The sequence below is a fragment of the Cinclus cinclus genome, chromosome 6, assembly GCF_963662255.1.
Source record: "Cinclus cinclus chromosome 6, bCinCin1.1, whole genome shotgun sequence".
Classification (NCBI taxonomy): domain Eukaryota; kingdom Metazoa; phylum Chordata; class Aves; order Passeriformes; family Cinclidae; genus Cinclus; species Cinclus cinclus.
This window is the reverse complement of record NC_085051.1, coordinates 54,344,076-54,366,826: the sequence shown is the minus strand read 5'-3', so window position 1 is coordinate 54,366,826 and position 22,751 is coordinate 54,344,076. Positions and strand designations below refer to the sequence as shown.

The window sequence follows — 22,751 nt, the reverse complement described above, 5'->3', positions numbered from 1 at the left end:
CTGAGAAGAGGTGGACAGGTAAAGGCACATCCTTGAGAGTACGGCTACAACAGCAAGTGGGAAATGTTTCTCGAGGAGAAAGGGTACGGAAAAAGCAGTCCAAGCTGCTTGGACACCACAGAGAGCAGAAAAATTAGTCCCTCTGAACTTTGTATTTCTTTGTTGATCTGCTTTTTTTTTGGCTCTGTTGTCATTCAGATTTGGATTATTGAATGACAGTTTAGCTGATGACAGGCAGGAAGCTGCCAAGTGGTAATCCTGGCAAGTGTTAATGCAGGAAAACCTGGAGTAAGTTAGCTGCAGATTGGAGAATTCTGGTCCTTTGTGCTTTTTTATGTTTTTAATAATAGTATTGCCCTTTCTACAGCCTAGTTTGTTTTGTATCTTCCTTTTTTATTGGAAAGGATATTGATTGCTCAATGCCTCTAAATGGTTGAATTCAGGATGCAGAGGTAGGATTGCACAGTCCCTGCACCCTGTATGACACAAAGTTAGAGGTGTTAACTTTCGCACCTGGTTGTTGTATTTCCATACTCAAGCTGTGATAATCTTGGGGGTTTTGTTCAACACTTTGCAATTTGCTCAAGCCTCTAGTCTCCTCTTGACATCAGCAAGAAGTATAGCTTGCATGGTTATTGTGCATTCTACGTGGCCATTTTGAAAGGAAAAGGCCTGCTATGTTTGTCAGGTCCTAATTGTTCTCAAGCTCAAAGAGTTTGTTCCAGGGTACCTCTGGCAGCTGTGGATTACTGGTCTCTATTCTGCAGCATACGGTGTTCTCATTTTATTTATGAAATTAGTAATTCTTACATGTCACTTGTTCCAATGTAAGTTTTGTGTGTCTTCCCTCGTTCAGGCAAACATCTGTTTTGTGAAGTTGACGATACTAAGTAGTGAGATCGGCAGATTGTAATTTGGAAAAAAAAAACCAAACTCACCTTGTTTCTGGTGAGAACTTTTGCATAAACTGTTAACTGGAAAAGCTGAGGAGCAGTGACAAAGTGTAGGTCTGTAGGCAGAGTGTCAGGGGAGTGATCTTCTTTCTCCATCCATTTCTGGTGGTAGTGATGGAACTTGTTCAAATTTGAGTTTTGTGCTTTGAATGCTGCCTGTTTCAGATCACTGATGTGGTACCCTCATCAGAGCCCTCTGCCCCTGCTGAGGTTTCAGTTCTAGGTTGGATTCATTTTGACCACCTGTTTTCTTCCATCCAGTGTTGTGTCTTAGTGAGTTATGGGGAATTAGTTGCTTTTTAATCTAGTTTCTGATGGATGGCTATCACCTGCATGCTCAGAGGTAATTGATGCAGACGTGCCAAATGCATGCAGAGATGGTATATATTTGTCAGGTGGGAATGGAATGCCTCTGTGGTAGGTGAGAGACTCCAGTAAAAGCCATCTCTTCAGTGGCAGTTTACAAATGCTCCTGGGTTTTGTTTTATTAAACTTATTGGTTACTGCTGGGAATTTGTCACCAATTAGGCTTTTTTGATCACTCAAGTAATACCAAATTGAATGGCAGCATGGACACTTCGGAGGGCACAGAGGAATTAAAGGAAAATCAGGGAATATTTGTACCACAAGCAGAAAAATAATAAGATTCAATTTAGAAAAATAATAAAAGCTAATGCATTTGGGAAGAGATTACATTCAGTAAGGGAGAGAAATGCAGAATGTTTCTGTGGTAGTCAGCCATGAGCAAGGCACATTCTCAATAAGAAATGGCAGTCTTAAGCTATTTAGAGAGGGTTTTGTCTCATAAAGCAGAGGGGTAAAAATCCCAAGTTGTGCTTGGGTATATTTAATTGTTACAAAGGCAGCAGCAAACTGCAGTGTGGTTAAGGAAGAGGAGTAAAATTGATCAGGGTGCTGTAAGGGCTGATTTGGGATAACAGCAAGGTACGTGAGCTTATCTATGGTTGCTTGTATACCTCTAGGAGAAGTAAAAGTTAGAAATACCAAAGGTAGAGAAGATACTTTTTGGGGAGTCAATGAGATCTGAGTGGGATTAAGGGGACGATGCTGAAGGTAGGAAAATCTGAAGCAGGGTACGAATATTTACTGTCAGAGGTTTATCTCTAAGACACACTGTATGCTGGTTAATACATTATTATCAGGCTGTAAAGAAACCTTCCAGGAAATGTTCTCAAAGTCTTCCTTACCAGGAAGCATTGAAAACTGTTTCTTGTGATATTTCAGAATTTTTATTTTTGCAGAGAATGAGATGGTGTAGCAAACATGGAGGTCTAGTAGGTAAGGTCTTGAATCCACCTGTAATTCAGACAGCACCTGGTAGTATTGTGAGTCTGCCCATGATCAGCCTACTCAATGAAGAAGCAGGACTTTAGCAAGCCTGTATTTTGGCACCTCCACCTGCCAAGATAAATTCTTGTGGAGAGCTAAGCCCTTGTTAAAGATTTGTAATAATAATAGAACAGAAAAATCCCAGACCAACAATGCAGCAATGAAAACTACTCCCTGTTATATCCCTTGTTGTACATCCGTGACATGCTTTGAGATAATGGTGTACTCCTCTTTTGATCCTTTTAGAAATAGCTGGGAAAGAGGAAAACAGAGAAAAAACCTCGTCCCTCTTGTGGAGCCTTCTGCTGGAGTTCAAGAATTTCAGAAGAGTGATCTTTTGCCATAAACTGGTTTTTCAAGAGACATTCCTGCCATTATGAATGAAGTAGCGATAGTGAAGGAAGGCTGGCTTCACAAACGAGGTAAGTGGCTCTTCCCTTCTGGACAGTAAATTAACTCCATTCCTCTCTAATCTGGTATTTAGCAGCATGTCCTCAAATAATCCATTATTTTCCTGTTCATCCTAGTGGGAAACAGCACATAGGGAGCATGCTTGGCTTTTTTATCAAGCTTTAGAAAGTGCATGTGTTAGGGGTTTTCTTGTGTGTGTGTGTGTATGTGTTCACCAAGAATTGGTGTCAGCTGCGTGGAAAATTATGATAAAGATAGCAAGTGAAGGAGATGCTATGTAGAGTGTTAGAGGTTAAACTGTAGTAAGTAATTTTGGTTTTTATATAGATCTGTAGCTTTCCTTTTTGTGGTAGAAGGTAGAATTGAGATGAATATTTTTAAACAGCGAAAAATATCCCTGTATTTTACGAGTAATGCTGTGCTCTTGCAGAGACTTGCTAGAAAATGTGCTATCCTGTTTGTGTCTGAGCTGCTCTGAGTACCAATGTTCTGGACAGGAAGAATAGCCTTGAGTTTGTGTACTCTGTGCATTTTGGTTGTACCACCAATGGCATTTGATTTTTTTAATAAAATCTCTTTATTCTTGACTGAGTGGCAAAACTGAAAAGACAGCCAACATGTATTGTTAGGCTTTTTGCCTTCTTACATGTTTTCTTCCTAAAAGCGTGGGTTTGTTCTTTTTTGGGGAGGTGTTGATTTTCAAGTACCACAGCCTATAGGCTGATCCTATAGGGTATTTCACTTACCTGTTTCTTTGTATTCTACTATTGTTTCTTGGAAAGGAGAGAGCGGTGTTAGGTACTTTCCATGATAGTGTCATTTTTTGGACCAAAACCAGAATCTGTGTCTTCCAGCAGTAGGGAAGCTTATGTGGTTCTGCAGACTCAGGATTTTTCTAGAGGGTTTGCAACCATTTGCCTGAAGGTGTAAAGGTGTAGTGTAATTATTTACAGAAGAAATTTGAAATGCGTTATCATAACCTTGGTAAAGGCTGGCGGTCTTTTGGCAGCAATAAGAAATTTCTAGGAATTTAGAGAACATGTTGATAATGTGTATTTTAAAAGGATGGAAGTGTATATTTCTAATAGTTGGATGTGCATTGTAGTGTAGCATATTGATGCTTGATGTACAAATGTTTTGTTTGAGATTTTTTAGGGGGTGAGTGGGGTTTTTTTTTTTTTTTGTTCTGGTTTATTTCAGTTGGAAACATCTTTGCACTTACTAGCTTAATTAGCTCATTCAGTAATTCTGGTGTACCCAGGCTGCTTTGTTCTGACAAAAGTATTTGAGAACTATTCTGTGTTCGGATTAAACTGAAGAAAGAAACACAGAATTATACTTTGCATTTATCTAGGAACTCTTCAAATCAGCCTTTTTTTTCTTTTTAGTTTTAAACAATGTTTTCAGATGTTTTTTAACCATCTGTTGTAGCAATTCTTCCCATACTTACCTGTAATTTTAATAAAAATTCTGTTATTTTGAGGAGCACTGCACAAAAATCTGAGGGAGAAGCATTTATTTTAAACAGTATGGAAAAGGCATTGTCAGGATGATTCAGAGGCACATGTGTCTGAAACTTTTAAATAATCATGTTGTATTTCAGGTTTGTCTGTTGACTTTTGGGAACTGAATTTTTGTTGTTTTTAGGATTACGATAAAGCTACTTTCAAGTAAGGAGACCTCTGGAGGAGGTAGTAAAAGATGCCCGGATCTCCTGATCTGATTTTTATGTTGTTTTAAAATTGCCTTAGAGAAACAGATTATTATCTCTGATGGTTTGCTGATAATATTATGATTAGATTATGTACTGAACACATTCCCATTTTCAAAATGTTACTCTGCATGTTCAGCATATGTGATGCTGCAAATTTGTGCCCAAACTCCTAAACTGTTAAACATATTTTGGCATTTTTTGGATGCCAAGGCGCTCCTAATCTTTTTAACCTGTTTCCCAGTGCCTTTTTGCCCTCTTGGTATGTGTGGTGACACCTATTTCATTCCACTCCATTGCCTTTGCAGCTGTTAATTCGGCGTTGTCCTCATGAGGAGGTTTTTAGAAAGCAATGATCTATCTTCTCTTCAGCCTGCTGGTGTCAGTCCTGGGAATCTCTTGGTGTTTCTAGCTGTTCAGGGAGGGATAGGTTGACAAATTCAGTTCATTTGGCTCTGTCTTCGCTGGGGAGTAACTTATCCACTCTGTGTGTGTGTGTTTTGTTCAGCATCTTTTTAATAATCTACATTTATTGCCAGACACTATCAGTTTGCTGGCTCTGCTAGATCAAGTACTTCAACCACAGGATGTTTCCAAAACTGATGTCTGATACAGTGAGCTTCTGAAGTCAAGGCATAAACAATAATTAGTGCAGGGAGGGACTGCTAAAGGGGGGATTTCAGATATGAAACATATATGTATATATATGTGTATATATATATGTACATATATATATATGTATAGTTTGTCTTTTAGATCATTTATAAAACCAAAGGCTGCACTGCATGTGTTCTTTAAAGATCCTAGGGCTTTCCACACACAAATATTTTAGGTAGTGACTGGTCAAAATCCAGACTGGACAATGATGTTCTCTCAACCTAACATTCCCCATAGCTCGGGTTGGGTTTGGTGTCTTTTACAGTTCCTGTCCTGAGCAGTTGAACAGCATGGCTGAATGCAGTTGAGCAGTTGCTACATTTCACCCCCGAAGTGGCTTAATTTTTGTGGATTTAGTGATTTGTGTATGTATAAATCAGGCTGCAAAGTGCTCTGGAGCCCTTCTGGATGGCAGGTGTAAGTAAGCATAAAGCCATCATTAGCAGGAGCAGGTGTTTCGGCCTGGCAGGGAAGTAGCAGGGCTTTCTGGAACCGTGGAGCTGTTTTCTTCTGTCAGCATGGTTTACGTTTATGTTTTTGTTTCCAAGATTAAAAATACAAATGGAGAAATGAAATTAAGCATTGCTGCCTGACCGAGAGCTCTTGGCAGTTCTCTAAGTCAGTCACTAAAGGAAGCTCTACTTCCAGTAGTGCAGATGTTTGTTTGTGCAGGGGCCAGTCATGTCCATGGCATGTCTAACCTCAACCAGGCAGAAATAGAAGAATTCATGAATGAACTTTCCCCTCCCCATCCCTTTCCCCATTGGCAGTGCTTGGTGCTGTTATTCAAATCCCAGCAAGGACAGACTCTTGTGACCACTCTTTGTATAACTTGGCTGGACTGCTCCAGCAGCAGGCTGGAGGTGTGGAGGAGCTCAGGCTTGGGGTTGGTGCACTCTGTGTGTACATCCAGCCTGTGCAGAGCCGGTTGTGTGACGCTGAAGGTTCTGTTTAGTGGGAGAGGATGGGGAAATGGTTCGACGCAGAGGTGCTATAATTGTGATTGAATATGAGGGGAGAAGGAGAAAATCATCTGCCCAAATTGCTGCTTGTTGAGCTCTGAGATTATGGGTTTTCTGAATGTATATCATGAGGATCCTTAATTTTGGTTGCGTGTGGGGAACTTTTTGGAGAACAGAGGTGTGCTCAAGTGTATTTTACTTGCTTTACTGATCCATTTTAAAGATTTCATTGGATTTCTTGCATCTTTCTGCTCTGGTCCGTGTTTATAAAGGTTTTTCTATTGTTTTCAGTGTTCATCCTGTTTGTTTTTTTTTTTTTCTCCCCTAAAGTCTTTCTGCATGGCTAACAAAGAGGGGATTGTGCGTTTTGATACTCTGTCATCTCTGTCCTCCCTAGTATGTCCGGTTTTCTTATTAGGGCATAAAGTTTTATGAAAAAAAGGAGTCTTTTGGAGGCAGGGAAAGAGGGGGAGGGAAGAATATACACTGACATTTGAAAAAGGAATTGAAAATCTCTATTTCACAGTCTGAGAAATCGGAAGCAATTATAAGGAGCTGGAGAGACCTGTATATTCATCTATTAATATTTAGCAGGAAATGCAGAGCTATTTTGTTTTTAAATGGTATATTAACACCACATAGTAATTTTAACGATGAAAACCACCACATATTCTCCAAATGTCAATTTTTATGGACTTCAGGCAGGTAAAACTGTTTGGCTGATGGAATCTCTGGCTTACAAGCTGATCAAAACTAATAGAGACCCTTAAATGAGAAATAATACATAAGAGACCTACTGCACTTCTGGATATAATACCATTTTTAAATTTTGGTTAAAGAATTATTTCTGTAATGAATGGAGTGATACAGACAACCTAATAAATAACAAGTGGCCCATTGTGATTTGTCTTGCTATAACTTCATTGCATGAAGTGGATGTAAGATCCATATGTAAAATACAAACCAGGACTAAAATGCTGATTGTTGCTCTTTTAACTTTCTCTAGCAGAATGGCACAGATGGTGAACTTTAGCTTTGTTATTTTGAGCACAAGTTCATACTTTCAGTATTCTGTTAGTGTGAATCAAAAGAGGATTTTACAAGGTATGACCAGATACATTTTTGAGCCTGGGAGTCTCTGGTGTTGATGTTTTTCTTCACCTCTTCTTTCTTCTCTCTTTTCTGTTCTCACCATGTTCCCTACCTCTTTTTCTGTGTGTGTGCGTGTTTTATTTTGGGGTGTTGTTTTGTTCTTACCTTGGCTTCTGTCTGTCCCTGGGATGTAGTGATACACTGTCTTGGTGGCCTGTGTAGTCAGAACCTTTGAGGTTCAGATTAGTTCAAGGATCGTCTGGCTTTCATGGTATTTCAAAGAATGGCTGTGGCACTTGATGCAAAGGATCCTGAGAGCCATCTGAACTCTGAAGATGCCAGCTATAGAGGGCACAGCTGCTTCAGAGGAAAAGCTGGGGGGAATGGAAAGGTAAGAAACAAGATAGGGGCTGAACAAAAAAATAGAGTGGGACTGAATGAAGACTGGAGTGAGGAAGTTGTGACAGAGGGAAAGAAACCGATGCTGTTTCTAGAGCTGAAGGGTTGGGTTTGTAGGGAAATCTGTTGCTCTTCTTGTTGGAAACAAAAGATAAGCTGTGTCAGTTTGTGGTTTTCCTTGTGTGTCTCTTTTTCAACACAAGGGGCAATAGTTTTGCAATTCTAGCTCTTGGTTGCTTTCATTTTGCTTGTCCTGTTCTGGGAAAAGGGGACTTGGGAGGAACCAGGAAATTGTCAACCAGTAAATCTGACCTTGGTGGTAGGCGAGATGCTAGAAACATTAAGAAAGGATGAGATCACAAAACATCTGGAGAAATATGAGCTGATAATGGCTAGTCAGCTAGGCTTTTGGAGGGTAATCTCATTTGATGGAATTATTTGTGGCGAGATCATAGGAAACAGGCCGGATCCAGTGTACTGTAAAAAGTTTGCTTTGGATGACAGGGGAAGTCAGAAACTGAGAATCAGCTGGTGCGGTGTAACTGTACTGTCCTTCATCTTTGAAAGAGCTGGTGTAGCCTAGAAATGGCTCATCTACCTTTCACTGAGAAGACTACTTGTCTTTGAGTGTTTTTGTTACTTTTCAGCATCCTTTCAGAAAATTTCTTCCAGAACATTTTTTCATTAAACTTTAATCCATGGCTTCAAATTTTTGAAGGGTGGCATCCAAATGTTTCTTTTTTTCAGTAAAAATTACTTTCAAAAGTCTTTATTCCAACATTTTCACAAAATATTTACAGTTCTTTAGGGAAGTGATGCTGAATTAGATGTGTTTCTCATTGATTGTAAACTGACAGGAACTTGCATGCAAGTGACACTGAGCACTCTCACTTTGAATGGCAAAGAGGAAGAGCTGGGATGTTGATGCCCACACTATTTATGTCAGTCCTGGAAGTTTACTTTCGTATTCTGTTTTATTGCACATCAGAAGCAAAACAAACTAGGTCTCAATTTTATCTCTAAAAGTGGGGTAGCATCATAAATTAATGTTACTTGTTATTAAAAGGGATTTGAGAATGAGGGATCTAGGACATTGCAAGCTCTGTAAAAGCGAGCCTGGGAATGCTTGATACAGTGGATCATGCGGAAAGTACTTTATTGGCTTTGATTTTCTTTTTCATGATTCCTTCCTTTGCAAAAAGGGAAAGGTAGGCCTCTGGGAAAAAAAAAAAAAAAGCTGTCCATGTTTTCTGTTCTCATTTAGTCTCAGTAGGCATATTGAGAAGTCATCAGGTTTGGATGTAGGAAGAAAGAAGTACTGAGTATGCTATTTTGAGGTAAAGAGAGAGCAAGAGAATAAAGCTTGCTCGTTCTTGCAGGGGTGGTTTTAGGCAAGGTGCTGTGCCATGCATTTAAGATTTGGCGCCTTGTCCTTGCTTGGAAATGTCTTCCCCTGCAGCCCCTGTGTGGATGCCAGAAGGTTCCTTCCCTTCCAGCTGGTGCTGCTGCCACTGTGTTCAGTTGCATTCCTTGTCTGTGCCTGAGGCTTTCCCTGCCCAGACTTGCTCCTGGTTATCCCTCGTAGCCTGTGACTTTGCCATCTGAAAAAGCTGGTGAGGACTTCGATGCTCTTAGAGCAGTACATGATGACATGTAGTGTCCCTCCTTTCATACATTGTGTTACTAATAATTCTCTTAAAAATTTGGGTCGTGGTTGATGTCAGATTCATATGGGAAACCAACCTTGGTATCTGTTGGGGAAAAAAAAGGATTTGCTTAATATCTCAACATTTAATTTTAATATATTTTAAAAGAGAGAGCATTGTAAAAACCAAGTACCTGTCAGCTGTGTGGGGTTTTCCCCCTTTTACATATTGGACTAGCTGATTTACTAAGAAAAAAAATCAGTTAAGTCTTATTTAAAAGTCATCTCTCATGGGGGAAGACAGAGGAGGGATTATTATTTTCAGATGCATTATGTTGTAGGTACAATGTGCTTCTTAAAGGGGGAACAAAAACCAGGAAACTATGTGAGGAAAGAGGAAGAAAAAGAATGGAGAAAGAAAAGCACCATATTAGGTGTGAAGTAGTGTGTTTTTGTGAGAAATATTTAGTGCAGCTGGAAGGGGGAAAAAATGAAGGCTGACTTTGAGTGCAGTTGGTAAGCATGCTACAGACCTTTGGGACTATTCTCCCATCTCTTCAAGTTGAGCCAAAAATGAGAAAAAGATAGCTGGTCAACTAACATTGTGAAATTTGTCAGTTTATTCAAAAGTGCATGGTCATATTTGAGGACAGCTGAGGTAAACAACTATCACAGACTGTGGGCAAGTCAGTTACTGTTTCCCCGAGTCTCTTGGGTAAGTTGGGAGAGCATGTTTTGAAGTGCTGTCCAAACCCAGGCCTTTGGTGAACTGCATGTAGAAATACACTTTGGAGACAGTGGTTCTGTGCATAGTTGCAATGGTATTTCATGCTCATATCGAGACTGAGTGCAGCATCTGAGTCATTCATGGGGCTGTCAAATCAGTGTCCTCTGCCTGTCTTTACTAATGGACTCCTAATGAGAGCCACAGGATGAGCATGCCAGAGAAGTGGGCTTTGTGTTGGTGGTGAACCACAGCCTTCACAGGCGATACCTGTTTTGGGAGGGAGCTCCAGCCTTAAAATGGTTGGAGTCAGAAGAGACCTTTAAAGATCATCTAGACCAACTCCTGTGTCATAGGCAGGCACACCTTGCACTAACTAGACCGTGCTATCAAAGCCCTATCCAACCTGGCCTCGGGCAGTTCTAGGCATGGGACATCCACAACTTCACTGGGCCACCTGTGCCAGTGCCTCACTGCCTTCAGAGTGAAGAATTTCTTCCATAAATATTATGTAGTCTAAATCTGCTCTCCTATATTTTAAAACCACAACCTGTCACAACAGGCTGTGAATAAAAAGCCCCTCTCAGTCCTCCTTTAAAGCCTTCATTATGTGTAAAAAGTGAGCAATAAGGTGTCTCCAGACACCTCTTTTCAGGCTGAAAGGCCCCAAATTCTCTCAGCCTGTCTCGGTAGAAGAGATCTTCAAGACAAGCATTATTTGCTGATGGAGACTCAAAAGGTTGACACTGGTGTGCCTTGAGGTAAACTTCAGGTGCTGATGGAGGTCAGGCTGCTTACAGCAATTGCTGCTAGTTTTCAAATTTGGAGTGCAGCCCGTACGTTTATGTTGGCTTTATAAATCAGTTCCCACCTGTAGAAGTCACAATTTTGAAAGTTTTGCCTGTTCTTCTTCCTGAGGCAGGGAAGGTTGCTAGTCCTTGTGATGTTGAGAAAAATTGGAAAAAATAACCTGAGTGCTTGCTTCATGGTTTAGACTAAGCAGAAAAAAAAGGCTGTTTAATTACTTGTCACAAAAAAGCTCAAAAAATAGAGGATTTGAAATAGTTTGCAGTGTGTGTTTTTGTTTTTCTGGCCTCCTAGCCTTAGCAGTATTCGTACCCTGCTATTTCTGCAATTGTGTCAGAGGGTCTGGGGATCACAGAACACATCCTGATTGCACTTCAGAAAGCAGGCAGTATGAAAAAATAAATTTCTGATTATCTGCAAGATGCTTGATGGGTATGATCATTAATAGAAACATAGAAATGAAGCTGTATTTGAACTGGTTTTTTATTTATCAAATTCCCTTGAAATAAATCTTGAGACAAAATACTTAGTTAAAATTTTTGCCACGTCTTCCTGTACAAGCCTTTGTATGTGCCATATTACAAATGACAACATATTGCTGCTGCTTTGTGCAGAATGATGTAGTTAAACTGGTGTGGAAAATATTTGCACTGAGTAGGATTTATGCCCAGAATTACATGGCTACACACAATTGTGTATGTTTTTGGTTTTATGCCTACGTTAGGGCTTCTCAGTTGAAGTATTAGTAAATAGTTACACCCTTGAACAACCTGTTAAGCAGCTCAAAATCCATTGCCAGGCCTCTGCAGAGTGGGAATACAGCCTTTTATTTGCTGGTTGCTTTTCAGGGGCTTCCAGGCATGGATTGTCTGGACTGGTGTTTTTACACGTTGTATGTATCCCTTTGCCTGTCTGTGGTCAATACACCATCTATAAATAGTAATCATTTAACCAACTGAAAGTGTTTTCTTTGTGATGTAGATTTTTCTTTGTCTTGTTTTATTATTTTTAACTTTTCATCTTGCAGTCTCCTTGCCTTCCTATGCTTATTAAGTAGAATGAAAATTTGCAACCACCAAGACTCAAATACGTACTTGCATAGATTTAGCTGTATTAAATGTTTATTATTCTACTGGAAGTTTATGCATGGAGCAGGCTGGGATCCAGTTGAGATTATCTGTGGTGAAAGTGCTGGTTATAGGATTTGGAAGTTGTTTTCTAGGTGAACCTTGATTTCTGAGCAGAGGATAGGAGTCCTGTGCCACTATAAATTCACTGATCAAGTCATTCTATGTGAAGTTCTCTTCATGCTGCTGGGGCAATATATTGAGAAGACCACACTTTAGATCATCATGGGCTTTTATCCATAATTTTAAAAAAAAAGTAAATCCTACCTTTTTACATGGTTGTTACTGAAAAATGGTTCATCTGCTATAATCATAGAATGGATTGAGTTGGAATGGACCGTAGAGATCATTTAGTTCAGCCCCCCTGCCATGGACAGGGACATCTTCTACTAGACCAGATTGCTCAAAGCCCCATCCAAACTGGTCTTGAACACTTCTAGGGATGGGACATTCACAGCCTCTCTGGGCAGCTTGTTCTTGCACCTCACCACCCTCAGCCTAAGGAATTTCTAACCTAATCTAATCTAAATCTTTTATTTTGAAGCCATTCTCTGTTGTCCTCTCACTGTCTGCATGTGTAAGAAATCGCTCTCACTTTAATCTCTCTTAAAGAATGAAATCGGTGACTTTAATACTGTCTTTGGTGTTATTTTTAGACAGTGAAAGAGTAGGATACTATTTGACTTTTTCAATTTGAAATTCTCTTTGCAGCAGGGATAGTTGTAAATCTGGTCTTCTTTTCTGATGTAGGTATGTTTTTACTATAGCAGGAACGTTTGAAAGGTATATAACTGATGGATCTCCTGATGTAGAAGTCAAAGTTGCCTTATCTCTTGCATGATAAGAAAAGCATTTATTCTAAATAAGAATTAGGGGAGAACTGCATTTTCATTTGTGGAAAACCACTGCAAACTTGCCAGCAACAACCTCCAGCTGACTTATAATGCCTATTGAACACTTCTGTGACAGCTTGTTTCTGTTGTTTCTGATGAAGTTTAGCCTGTAAAGTCAAGATATCTTGATCTGAGAGATGGGAAGATGGTTAAATTACATCATCATGGAAGAATAGCAGCATACTTAGCTTTAAAGCCATTCAGGACCACATTGGCACCCCTTTGTTATACAGTGTAGCAGAAAACAAACTGCAGCAATAATGAACCAATCCATCTAAATCACAGCAGCTGAACAACTGACTGTTCTATCTCAAAATGCAAATGCTTTGTGCAGAATGGATTTAATTGTAAATGTTTGCTTAGTAGGGAATATGAGCCTTTTAGTTTGTGACAATAATTGTGAATACAAAGACCCACAGAATTTTAGGGTTTACATAGCTTGTCCCTGTTCTCATAACAATATTTCAAAGTCACTTTTTTAAAATGTACCATTTGGCTTTTTTCTAGCCAGTGAATAGAACTCTAAATGCCCAATCTCAAAGTGGTGTTTTGGAAACTAAAGGATAAATTTAGCTCTATGTACTTAGATCAGGCAGAATTTTCTGTTATATTTCTTTCAAATCTATGTTAGGGCTTTTACGTCGTTTCAGATAATAAGAGGAAAAAAAATGCTGACTTTCAGAGCTTGAATTGGTTTTGCTGTGCAGAAATTCCAAGTGTAACTTAGAATTTTCTCTGAGGTTCTAGTAAGGTGCCTCTCAAACAATTGAAAGGGTACTGTGAGGAATTTCTTTTGTAGTCAAACTAATAAGCAAAACCTCTCTGTATTAAAATCTTCATTCTTTGTTAAATTCCTGAAGCCTGACTGCTTGAGTGCAGCTCAAGAGGGTGAATCTCTCTCACTAATTTGAATGAATTAAAATAAAGCAGCATTGTCACTTTGGGAAAGGAAAAAGCTCACTGAGCTTCATAAAAAAAAGTGAGAAAGCAAGAATACCTGCCTCCAGACTGTTCTTAGGTATCTGTGAAAGGAAAAACAGATACAACTTGGAAGACAGACACACACAAAATGTGCATGTTTATGCTTCTGTTGGCATTTTGTGTGTTGTTTAATAGCCTTCACATGTGGATTAGTCCTTCTGAAAAAAAAGGCAACCAAGCCCCCTGAAGAATAGGCCTTTGTGACACTGGAGAAGTTTACTGTGCCAAAGTTATGGTAAGAATTTGTAAATTTTGGCTGCTGAAGTACTTCCTTCCCCTGCTATGTTTTTATGTTGGAAACTTGTAAGTGTGGAATAGAGGGTGTTTTTTGGTTTGGGCTTTTTTTTTTTTTTAATGACAATGCAAACATTCATTTCACAGACTAAGCCACCCGTTCACATGACGCTGCTGCTGTATATAAACACCCTGTTGATCTCGTTCTGCAGAAGTGTTTGTTGGGCTTCCTGAGTCATACGGAAATGCTCCTCTGCTCTTCTTCGGGCTGTGCTGTGGACTTGGGCTGTATCTGCTCAGATCTAGTTTCCAGACTGATGTCCTGAAAGACATGTTTTTACTTGGAACAGGGCCTCAAAGTTGGGGTGTTTTTTAATGCCTCATTTTCTCTGTGTTTAAAATTTTTCATTCTGCTATCTTGGGAGTAGGTTTTGTCTTGGTTAAAGCTGAACCTATTGGGAAGATGTTTGGTGCTTCATAGTTGCAAACCTCTCTTCCTCCTAGGTATGATGTTGTTTCTTCACGCAGATCTTAGTTTGTGGCAGGCAAAAAAAGAGCTCAGGCTGAAAGAGCTGTGCAGAGCACACAGGCCCAGGAGGATGCTGGTGGCTGCACTGCCAGGTGAGCCTTCCCAGCAGCCTGGGATGCAGTGACGATCTGGGCAACACAGTTGACTTCACAGGGGTTTTCTGGAGTAACCAAGGGCAGAATTATAGTCCAAGGCTAGACTGTCATGGTGACAAAATATTTAGAAAACATTTTCTTGCTTGAAACAAAAGCTTGGATTATGCAACACAAAGTACTGTCCAGTGTAATAAACGATGCTGTGTATTTTTAAAAGGGTTCTGTGTGTTCCCTGTCAGCTCTTGCCAGATTCAGCACATTCAGGTAAAATTAAGCATTTTTCCTCCAGACTGTTGCTTTTACAAGCTGGGTTAATTCTCACCCTTTATGCAGCGGGGCTGTAAAGATGAGGCAGCCAAATGTGACCTCACATTTTGAACACAGTGGGACAGCCATGTTAAAGACAGATGCAGTGGAGCCTTGTCTTCCCTTCAGCCATGGTGGCTCAGCTGCATTAGAAGCAGTTGCTTAAAACTTACACCTTGTAATTGGCATAGACTGATCTGATTTCTAGTGTGCTCTGTGACTAGACTTGGTGATTGCTTTTATTGGGTTAGAATGTGCTGTTCTTGCTGCAGTAGGAGCATTTTGTTCTGTAGGTGTTTCATCCTTCCATAATAACTCATGTAACTTTGTTTTTTGTTAATGCCTGAGGTTTTGTGATGCCCCAGTCTTACCAATATCTATGATCTGACTTGAACAGAAGCCACAGGTCTAAAGTGTCTGTAGAAGATTGTTCATTGGGAATAATATAAAATGATTTTAAGATGAGCAAACCTGTCAGAACAGAATGAAGCCATGTACAGTTCAGTTCAGCACATTGCACCGTATGAAATTAATACATATTTTTCCCAGTCTAGTCTGTGTTTCCTGGGTAATATCAGTTGTAATTTCAGAGGAAGTATGATTTTACATCTATCCCGCTTTCTCTGCTTAGAGCAGCAGGTGGCCAGATTTCTTTCTGAAAAATAGTGACTTGTCTCAGCTGTACAGCAGCTCTAAGCAGATCAGCTGCAGAGACTTTTTTAATCTTCAAGTTGAGTTTTTCAAAGTTCCTGTAGTTGTTGGACTGTACTGTTATTCTTGAAAGTGGAAAACAAAAGCAAAACATGGAGGAGGGGAATATACTTTTCTAAGGTTTGCATCATCTCGCATCTTTGTATGCTTGGCATGTAACCATGTCCTATTCAGAGTGCTGTTCGTTCTCTAAGCTGCTGCTTTGTCCCTACCGCTAGTTCCTCTGTTGCATTGAGCTACAAAACCAGCTGCTTTTGCTTTTCATACCTATTTTTACCATCTCTAATTTGCTATTAAGATGTTAACTTCTGCCTCCCGTTAGCCTAGCATGGGTCTATACTGTGATTACAACGTAGAAGCAGGCAAGCACTTAAGTGCTTTCTCTCGTGCTATACCCTTTCACACTTGGGAAATGGTCCCTGTAAACAGCTGCAGTGCTGCTTTATTGTCCTCTTCAAAAGCTTTGGCTCCTTGTGTTGCTTATAAAAGGCCCCAATGAACTTGTAATGTGTGTGTACTGAGACTGCTGTTCCCATCGATGCCCAGTATCAGTCCCCCTTTTTGTGTGTGTCAGTGTCTGGCTTTCCATTGTCCCTGTCCTGTGACAGTCAACTCTGCAGAACAGGGACTGCCTCGTTGTTCCATGTGTACAGCAGGTGGCTCAGATCCAGATGTGTGTGTGAAGTTGCTGTGTACTGCAGTAAGACAAATCATTATGGTACAGAAAAGCTGCATCTAAAATAGGGGAAAGAATTCAGATACACTGTAATACGCTTTATGCACTTTTAAGGGTTGGGGTTTGGGTGTGTTTTTTTTTATTAATCATCTGACATGTTACTGGTAGGATTATGCAAAAAAAATGGATATATATGAAGTTTTCTTCACATTTTAAGAAACCTTTGGCCAGAGGAAAGCTTTCTTCTCAGGAGCTGCTAGGAATGGACTACTTTACAACAGCTCTTGTTGGTTTCTTGGAGAGGTTTGTTTATTCCTGTGAATAGGATGTGCTTATGGCAAAACCTCATGTTTCTGGAGACTTTCCTCTTTCAGGCATTATTTTAGAAATGGAATGACACACAACAGGATGTGTGGTTGTAGATATATGTTCACGCTTCAGGGGCCATGCATACCTTTGTGACCATGTACAATCCTGTTCTTTTTCTCTCATCATTCATGTGGTGAAATAAACCATGAAGGAGCAGTGGATTCATTTCTCCTTTTTATGCCCAGAGCACACAGAGAATGTATTGATACTCATCTTTCTGTTGACTCTTAAAATGCTCAGACCAGTTATTGGGGGTAAGGAGAAAAAAATGAGGGTACATGGCCAAGCAGGCTTGAGATTTTATTCCTCAAATTTGATTTGTAAATTTCAATTTGATAAAATTGCATTTGTTCTATTTCTTGTGTTTGTATGTTTTTAAATTTTGAATTACCGTCATGCACTATTATTCTTAGGAATTCTCTTACAGCTTTCTGAGTGGCCCCACTTCGGGAAGGGTGATCAGACCAGGTTACCTCAAATGGCACTTTTTAACCTAATGTATTCTGTGATTCTTGACCAGTTTAATACTGTGGTATTGGGAATCTCATGCAAAGCCCACCTTGATTTTGAAGGAGACTAACAATCCCATTTGTAGAGGTGTTTGGCATTATTTTTCATATTCCTCGTGATGGCCGTCAAACAGAAAATAAATAGCAGTTCTTCAGTTGTCAGCAGGCCTTTTCATTTTTCAGTGTTGGCTGGTCTGTTCAAATACAGAAGTTGGGCTTTTTCAAGGGCAGGGGTCAAAACTCGGAATAATAAACAAACTGTGCTTATTTACTACTTTTTGTAAGTGTTCTGGGTCTGAACCCAGAAGTTTATGCTTTAATTGCTAGAATGTCTAGTTTACTAAGACATGAGTAAACTGTGAAGCTGCTGGAAATTTTGCTTTCATTTGTTTATTTGGCTCTTGTTGCTGTGACACTTGCTGTCAGAAAGGCTGGGATGAGGTTAGAAACATTTCTCCTTCACTTTTTTATAGGATATAAAAGAAAGGGGAGAAATTTGGGGGTAGCAGGATGTGTGGTAGAACTAGCTCTGTTCTTTCTGGTCACCTTCAAGCCTGGCTTCTATTTTATCATTGATAGAAGTTGAATTAGGTGTCTGATGGTGCTGCCTTCAGAAGAAGCTGGTTGGCTACAGCTCCTTCAGGCTCTGTAGCAGAGGAGGTGTGCTTTAGATGCACATTTTGTTACTGGTGGCTGGAGTTTACAGCAATAGCCTGTTGTAAAAGTCCAGGCCTGGGCCACGAGGTCCAGCTTAGCAGCAGTTGCCAGAGTAGTCCATGCAGAGGTGACCTGGAAGTTCACCATAGCTGATCTGGTGTCCTCAGCTACCACCAACTCAAAAATTTCTTCCTTTGACCCAGTCAGTGCAGTGACTGTCATTCATCAAGGCCTGTTCATGATGGTTTAGTAGCAGTCTTGTCATTTTTTGGCCACTGAGATGAGCAGTCACCTTTTGGAGTCAGATTCAATCAACTTGGTGATCCATAGTGTGATAGATCTCTGCTGTTTGTTCCAGGGTAATAGTCACCTCAGACAGTTGGCATTAAATACTGCTTTATGAATGCCCCTGAGTTGTAGATTATTTCATAACAGGTTCTCTGGATGGTTGCAACTAGAGTAAATTTTGGATCTGATGTGCTGTTTCATGTAGAAAAGAGAGCCTTTGAGGGCAGGGTTGAAGCCTGGCTCAGCCAAGCAATGGGAAACCTTGAGCAGCGTGCAGCCTGTGGAATTTGTTTTATCTGAGACAATATTGTTGTGTGAAGTCTGGAGCCAAGGTCTCCCTATGAAACTACATTAGACCTGTGTTTGGGTCTGTGTATGAAATGAGATAGCTGTAATACCAAAGGGACTTCTTTTTATTCTTATTGTTGTATAACCTAAACTCCCTAGAACAGGGAGATTGTTGAAGGATGCATGTCTAATGCCAGCTTCCTGTTAAACTTTCACTAATTATTTTAAAATTATACTTAGAATCTGCCGTGGATGTTTTTAATTTTCTGCTTTGAAAACTTCATGCATCTTCCTTCCTTTTCCCACAATACCAGGATAGTGATAGTTATTTTGGAAATTGTTTTCCTTGCTCAGGTTTGGACTGAATGCAAACAGCCCTTATGTCTGGTACCCTCTTCCATCTTTCTGGGGCTGGAAATGCTATTGCTAAAAGGCATATCCATTACCCATTCCTTGTGGCCCAGAGGAGCTTGGTAGGTCAGTCAAACTGAAGGCAGAGCATCTAGGAGCTGAAGAGGTGTCGGGTGCATGAGGGTACCGTCCTGGAACTGAGAATTGAAGCCAGTCTTCCCCTGGTCTGCCGCAAACTTCCTCCTTATACAGTCACCTAGGACAGGGTTATTTTTCTCTTCTCTGTGCCCCAGTTCCCTCTCTGTAAAGTGGTGATAACAGCACTTCCTTACTTCATGGGGATGTTGTGAGGACAAATGCAGCTCAAGCTGTGGGACTCTTGGATGCTGTGGTAACTGGGAGCACAGATGGAAGAAGGGAAATGTTCCACATAAAAGCTTTCTGTTCTTTGAGTCCAGATAATGGCACTGATGTGAGTGTGACTTCCACTGGAGTCATGGCTTGACTGGTGGGTGCCATGTCTTCCCTTCAAAGATTTCCTTGCTCACTTCTGTGTGCTGACAGGGAAAGCCCTTAACATCCTGAATGTGATTGTCTGGGTCCTTGGCTGCAGGCTCTGTGAGCCCAAGAGCCTGAGTGAGTCTTGCTGTCTGTTTTCCAGCCTGGCTTGCTCAGAGTTACTGAATGGAGTGTGTGCTTCTGGCACCAGCCACCCAGGACATTTCACACACTAGCTCACACCCTGGAAGGAGTTAAAAATATGTATAAACGGATTTTCACTTACGAAATCCAGACTACTGTAGCAGTTACTCTGAGCAAGCCCTGGACTGCAGCGTGACCAGAATAAAACAATTGTCCCTCACATAACTGGTTAAATTTCGTAGAAACCACATCCTTTGTGTTGCCACTGACAACATAACATTCCTTAATGTTTGATTTCAAGCAAAGCTTTATTACCCAGCTGTACGTGCAAGCATACTTTCTTCTAAAGAATTTCTGTCCAGAGTCACCAGAGTGAAGCTCTTTCCATTTTAATGTGAACTTTGTAGTCTTGTTTATATATAGTACAAGCAGGTAAGAGACAGGAAACCTATCTGCTTAATATGTACGTTGTGACATGTCTGAGGGGAAGGAGGCAGTGAGTTGAGTATTTGTTCAACTGAATCTTGCTCATGCAAGTAAGTTTGGTTTTGGAAGCTCTTTGGGCTGGGAGGTAGAAGTGTACTTCATTTATTGCTTACTCCTTGGAACATGGGGCTCATGTCATATTTCTTGTTCACCTGCCTTGATAAATTCTATATTTAGTTGTCTCTGCCCATCCACTTGAAGAGGACAAAAATAGCTTCAGTGTAATCCATCCTCTCCGTCCTTTCCTCTCCACCCCTTCCCTCCCCTTTCCTTTCCTGCTGCTAGGTTTAGGGCATTCAGTTGTTTCGGAAGTGGTGTTTGTTTTGCTTTGTTTCCTTACAAGTAGGGTTGGAGGGCAGGAGAAGACATTTATACACTGGCATAAAATTGTTGTGAAGAGTATACAAACTGTCAGAAACACTTCCTCCTCTCTTACAACATTTGCTGAGGGGTCAGAGTGTGTGCAGTGTGTGTGGAGGGAGGTGGAGCAGAGAGGTTGGGAAATGACTTACATGTGGCATACATCTGTCTGACAAAAAGCCAACTGTGCCAGGGGATAAATGGACAAACAAATAGTGTTTCAGTTCTGAACTCAGAGGCTCAGAACTTAAAGTTTGCGCAGAGCAGCTCTTCAGATAAGTTTCCAAATTGGACCTTGACTTGTGTTGTGCAAACATGTAGTAGCTAACACAGAGAAGTCTGTCCTCCAACAACACCCTGCCTGGGAGAGGATCTGGGCATAGGCTGTCTTTTGCATGGCTTCTCCTGTGTTCCATAATGGGCATATAAATATATATATATCTATCTGTGTGTGTGTGCATATGTACATAGTCTAACAGATCAACACTGGCCAAAACCCCCAGAAGTATTTAAGCCTTAACCCCTTGCCTTTAGCATGAATTAAGATTTCTATGGACATTGGGTATTTTTGGATTGGTTAAAGAATGTCCACTGAATTTACCAAAATGCTTGCTGTGTATGTTATCTGAAATATTATTGTCTTCCACTATTAAGCTGATAGGGATTTAAGGGAAACAGTATTGTTTTGGTGAAACTGCTTTGAAATACAGCATGCCAAGTTCTTCTTTCTTGAGCTGAATGTTGGTATGTTGTTGTTCCTGACAGACACATTGTCTGGAGATGTAGGGGGACTGATTCTTCTGGCAAAAAAAAATGTTGCTGTTTGTAATTCAGGTATTTTTTTTAATTAAATATGTTAGAGGGTGATGTGGAGCAGAAAGATTGAGGGGAAAACCCTTTAATTGATGCCTAATAAAATTCAAGGTGTTCTTTCATGAAATTTTTCATTTCAGTATCTTCTTTTCAAAAGAAAGTGAGGAGGTTTTTTGGTTTTGGTTTTTTTTTCTTTGCTTATTTTTGCATTCATAGAATTGCTGTAGGACAGAATGAAGAAAGATTTGGTTTTGAAAATCGGTTGCAATTTTAAGGATTAAAATTCTTTGTTCTTCCTCCTCTTTTGCCTGTGTTCCAATAAAATCCTGAGCCATGCAGCAGTGTCAGGATGGCAGTGCAGCCTGAGTGATGCGAGTGTGAAGGGTTGAAGGACAACTGATTGGAGGACCCTGATCGTGTAGGGTCTTCTGTTGTGTGAACTGTGTTGGGCAGTACAGTGGAACCACTCCCCACACCTGGCTTGCACTCAGGAGCCAAAATCCTGGTTTGAACCTCTACGCTGTGCATTTGTAGCAGAGCTCACTACCAGAGCCCACCTTGCCTCTGTGCCATGGTGTTCGATTGCCTTGGACCCCGTGCTCAGTCCTGCTTTTAAAGCAAAGAGCACTTGAGTTTCTAGGAATGTTAATTCCTTACTTTGCAAGTGCAAATACATGCTCTGAGTGTTTAGAAAGGAGTGGGCCCTGAATTTAGAGCTTACACTCCCAGGCACGGTGTAATCCTGTTAGGAGTCTGGGCTGCTGCGATGCTCCCAGGCAGGCAGTGCTGCCTCAGAGGCGTCTGCTTCTCTGCCGATGGAGTCAAGTCAGTATCCTCAGAACTGTCATTTACACTGTAATGATGGATTACACTTGTCACAGTTTACAGAATTGTGTGTTGTGTGTTTAATAAAAGAAAATGCTTTCTAATGCTTATTATTTCTGAAGTCCAGCAGGCTGAACTAAAGCTCGCTGTATGCAAAGCCAACTATGCTTTAATTTTACAATTGTCTGATGGGACTTTGCGATTTATTTGTTGTTACTTCCTTAATGATGCTGCAGTCAGAGGCACTGTTTTGCTAAATGTTGTGTAAAAAGTAAATTGTAGCACAGCAGATGTTGGTATTTGGATGGATGTCGGTGCAATGGGGGGACAGCAACAGTCATCTCTGTCAGCTGTCTTCAGGCTCGGCAGGCCTGCTGCGTGGTTACTTTGGTGTGTAAAAACAGCTCGTTTTGCAACTGGGAAGTTTGGCATTACATTTGGCACTGAGCCATGTAGCTGGGTTAACACAAGTGTTTATCCAGGATTTTCTCAAAATTGGTAACTTCGAGAGAATGTTATTGAACTTCAGTACAAATAAAGGGGGGATATGGATGAATCTCTTTCTAAAAGGCATTGATGTTTATAGTCCTAAATTCCATTTTTAAAAAAATTCCTTTTATTTCCCTCACCTCTGTCTTTCTGCATTTTCATCATCATCCTTTTTCCAGCTTACTGTTGACAGTTTCCTTTTTAAGAATTAAGACATCAAAGAATACCTCATGATACCATACGCACCTTTTTCTCCATCCTGTGTGCTGTCATGAATTAGGTGCAAAAATTAGAGGAGTGCAAATGAAGCTGTTCAATTGCCACCACCAAAAATTTGGTAGAAATTGTAACTGCAGCATGAAACAAGAACCTGCTTGTATGCATATCTGCAGAGCAGTTGATTTCTGTTTG

At 40.4% G+C, this 22,751-nt stretch overlaps 1 protein-coding gene across 1 annotated transcript in view; it reads left to right on the top strand.

Annotated features, from left to right (window-relative positions):
• Positions 1 to 2,615: 2,615 nt before the first annotated feature.
• Positions 2,616 to 22,751, top strand: part of AKT1 (AKT serine/threonine kinase 1) — a 71,718-nt gene continuing 51,582 nt past the window's right edge. The window contains exon 1 of the mRNA XM_062494780.1: positions 2,616 to 2,725. Within this exon, the coding sequence (XP_062350764.1) occupies positions 2,680 to 2,725 (46 nt within the window). The 5' untranslated portion in view covers positions 2,616 to 2,679. The remainder of the gene's footprint in view (positions 2,726 to 22,751) is intronic.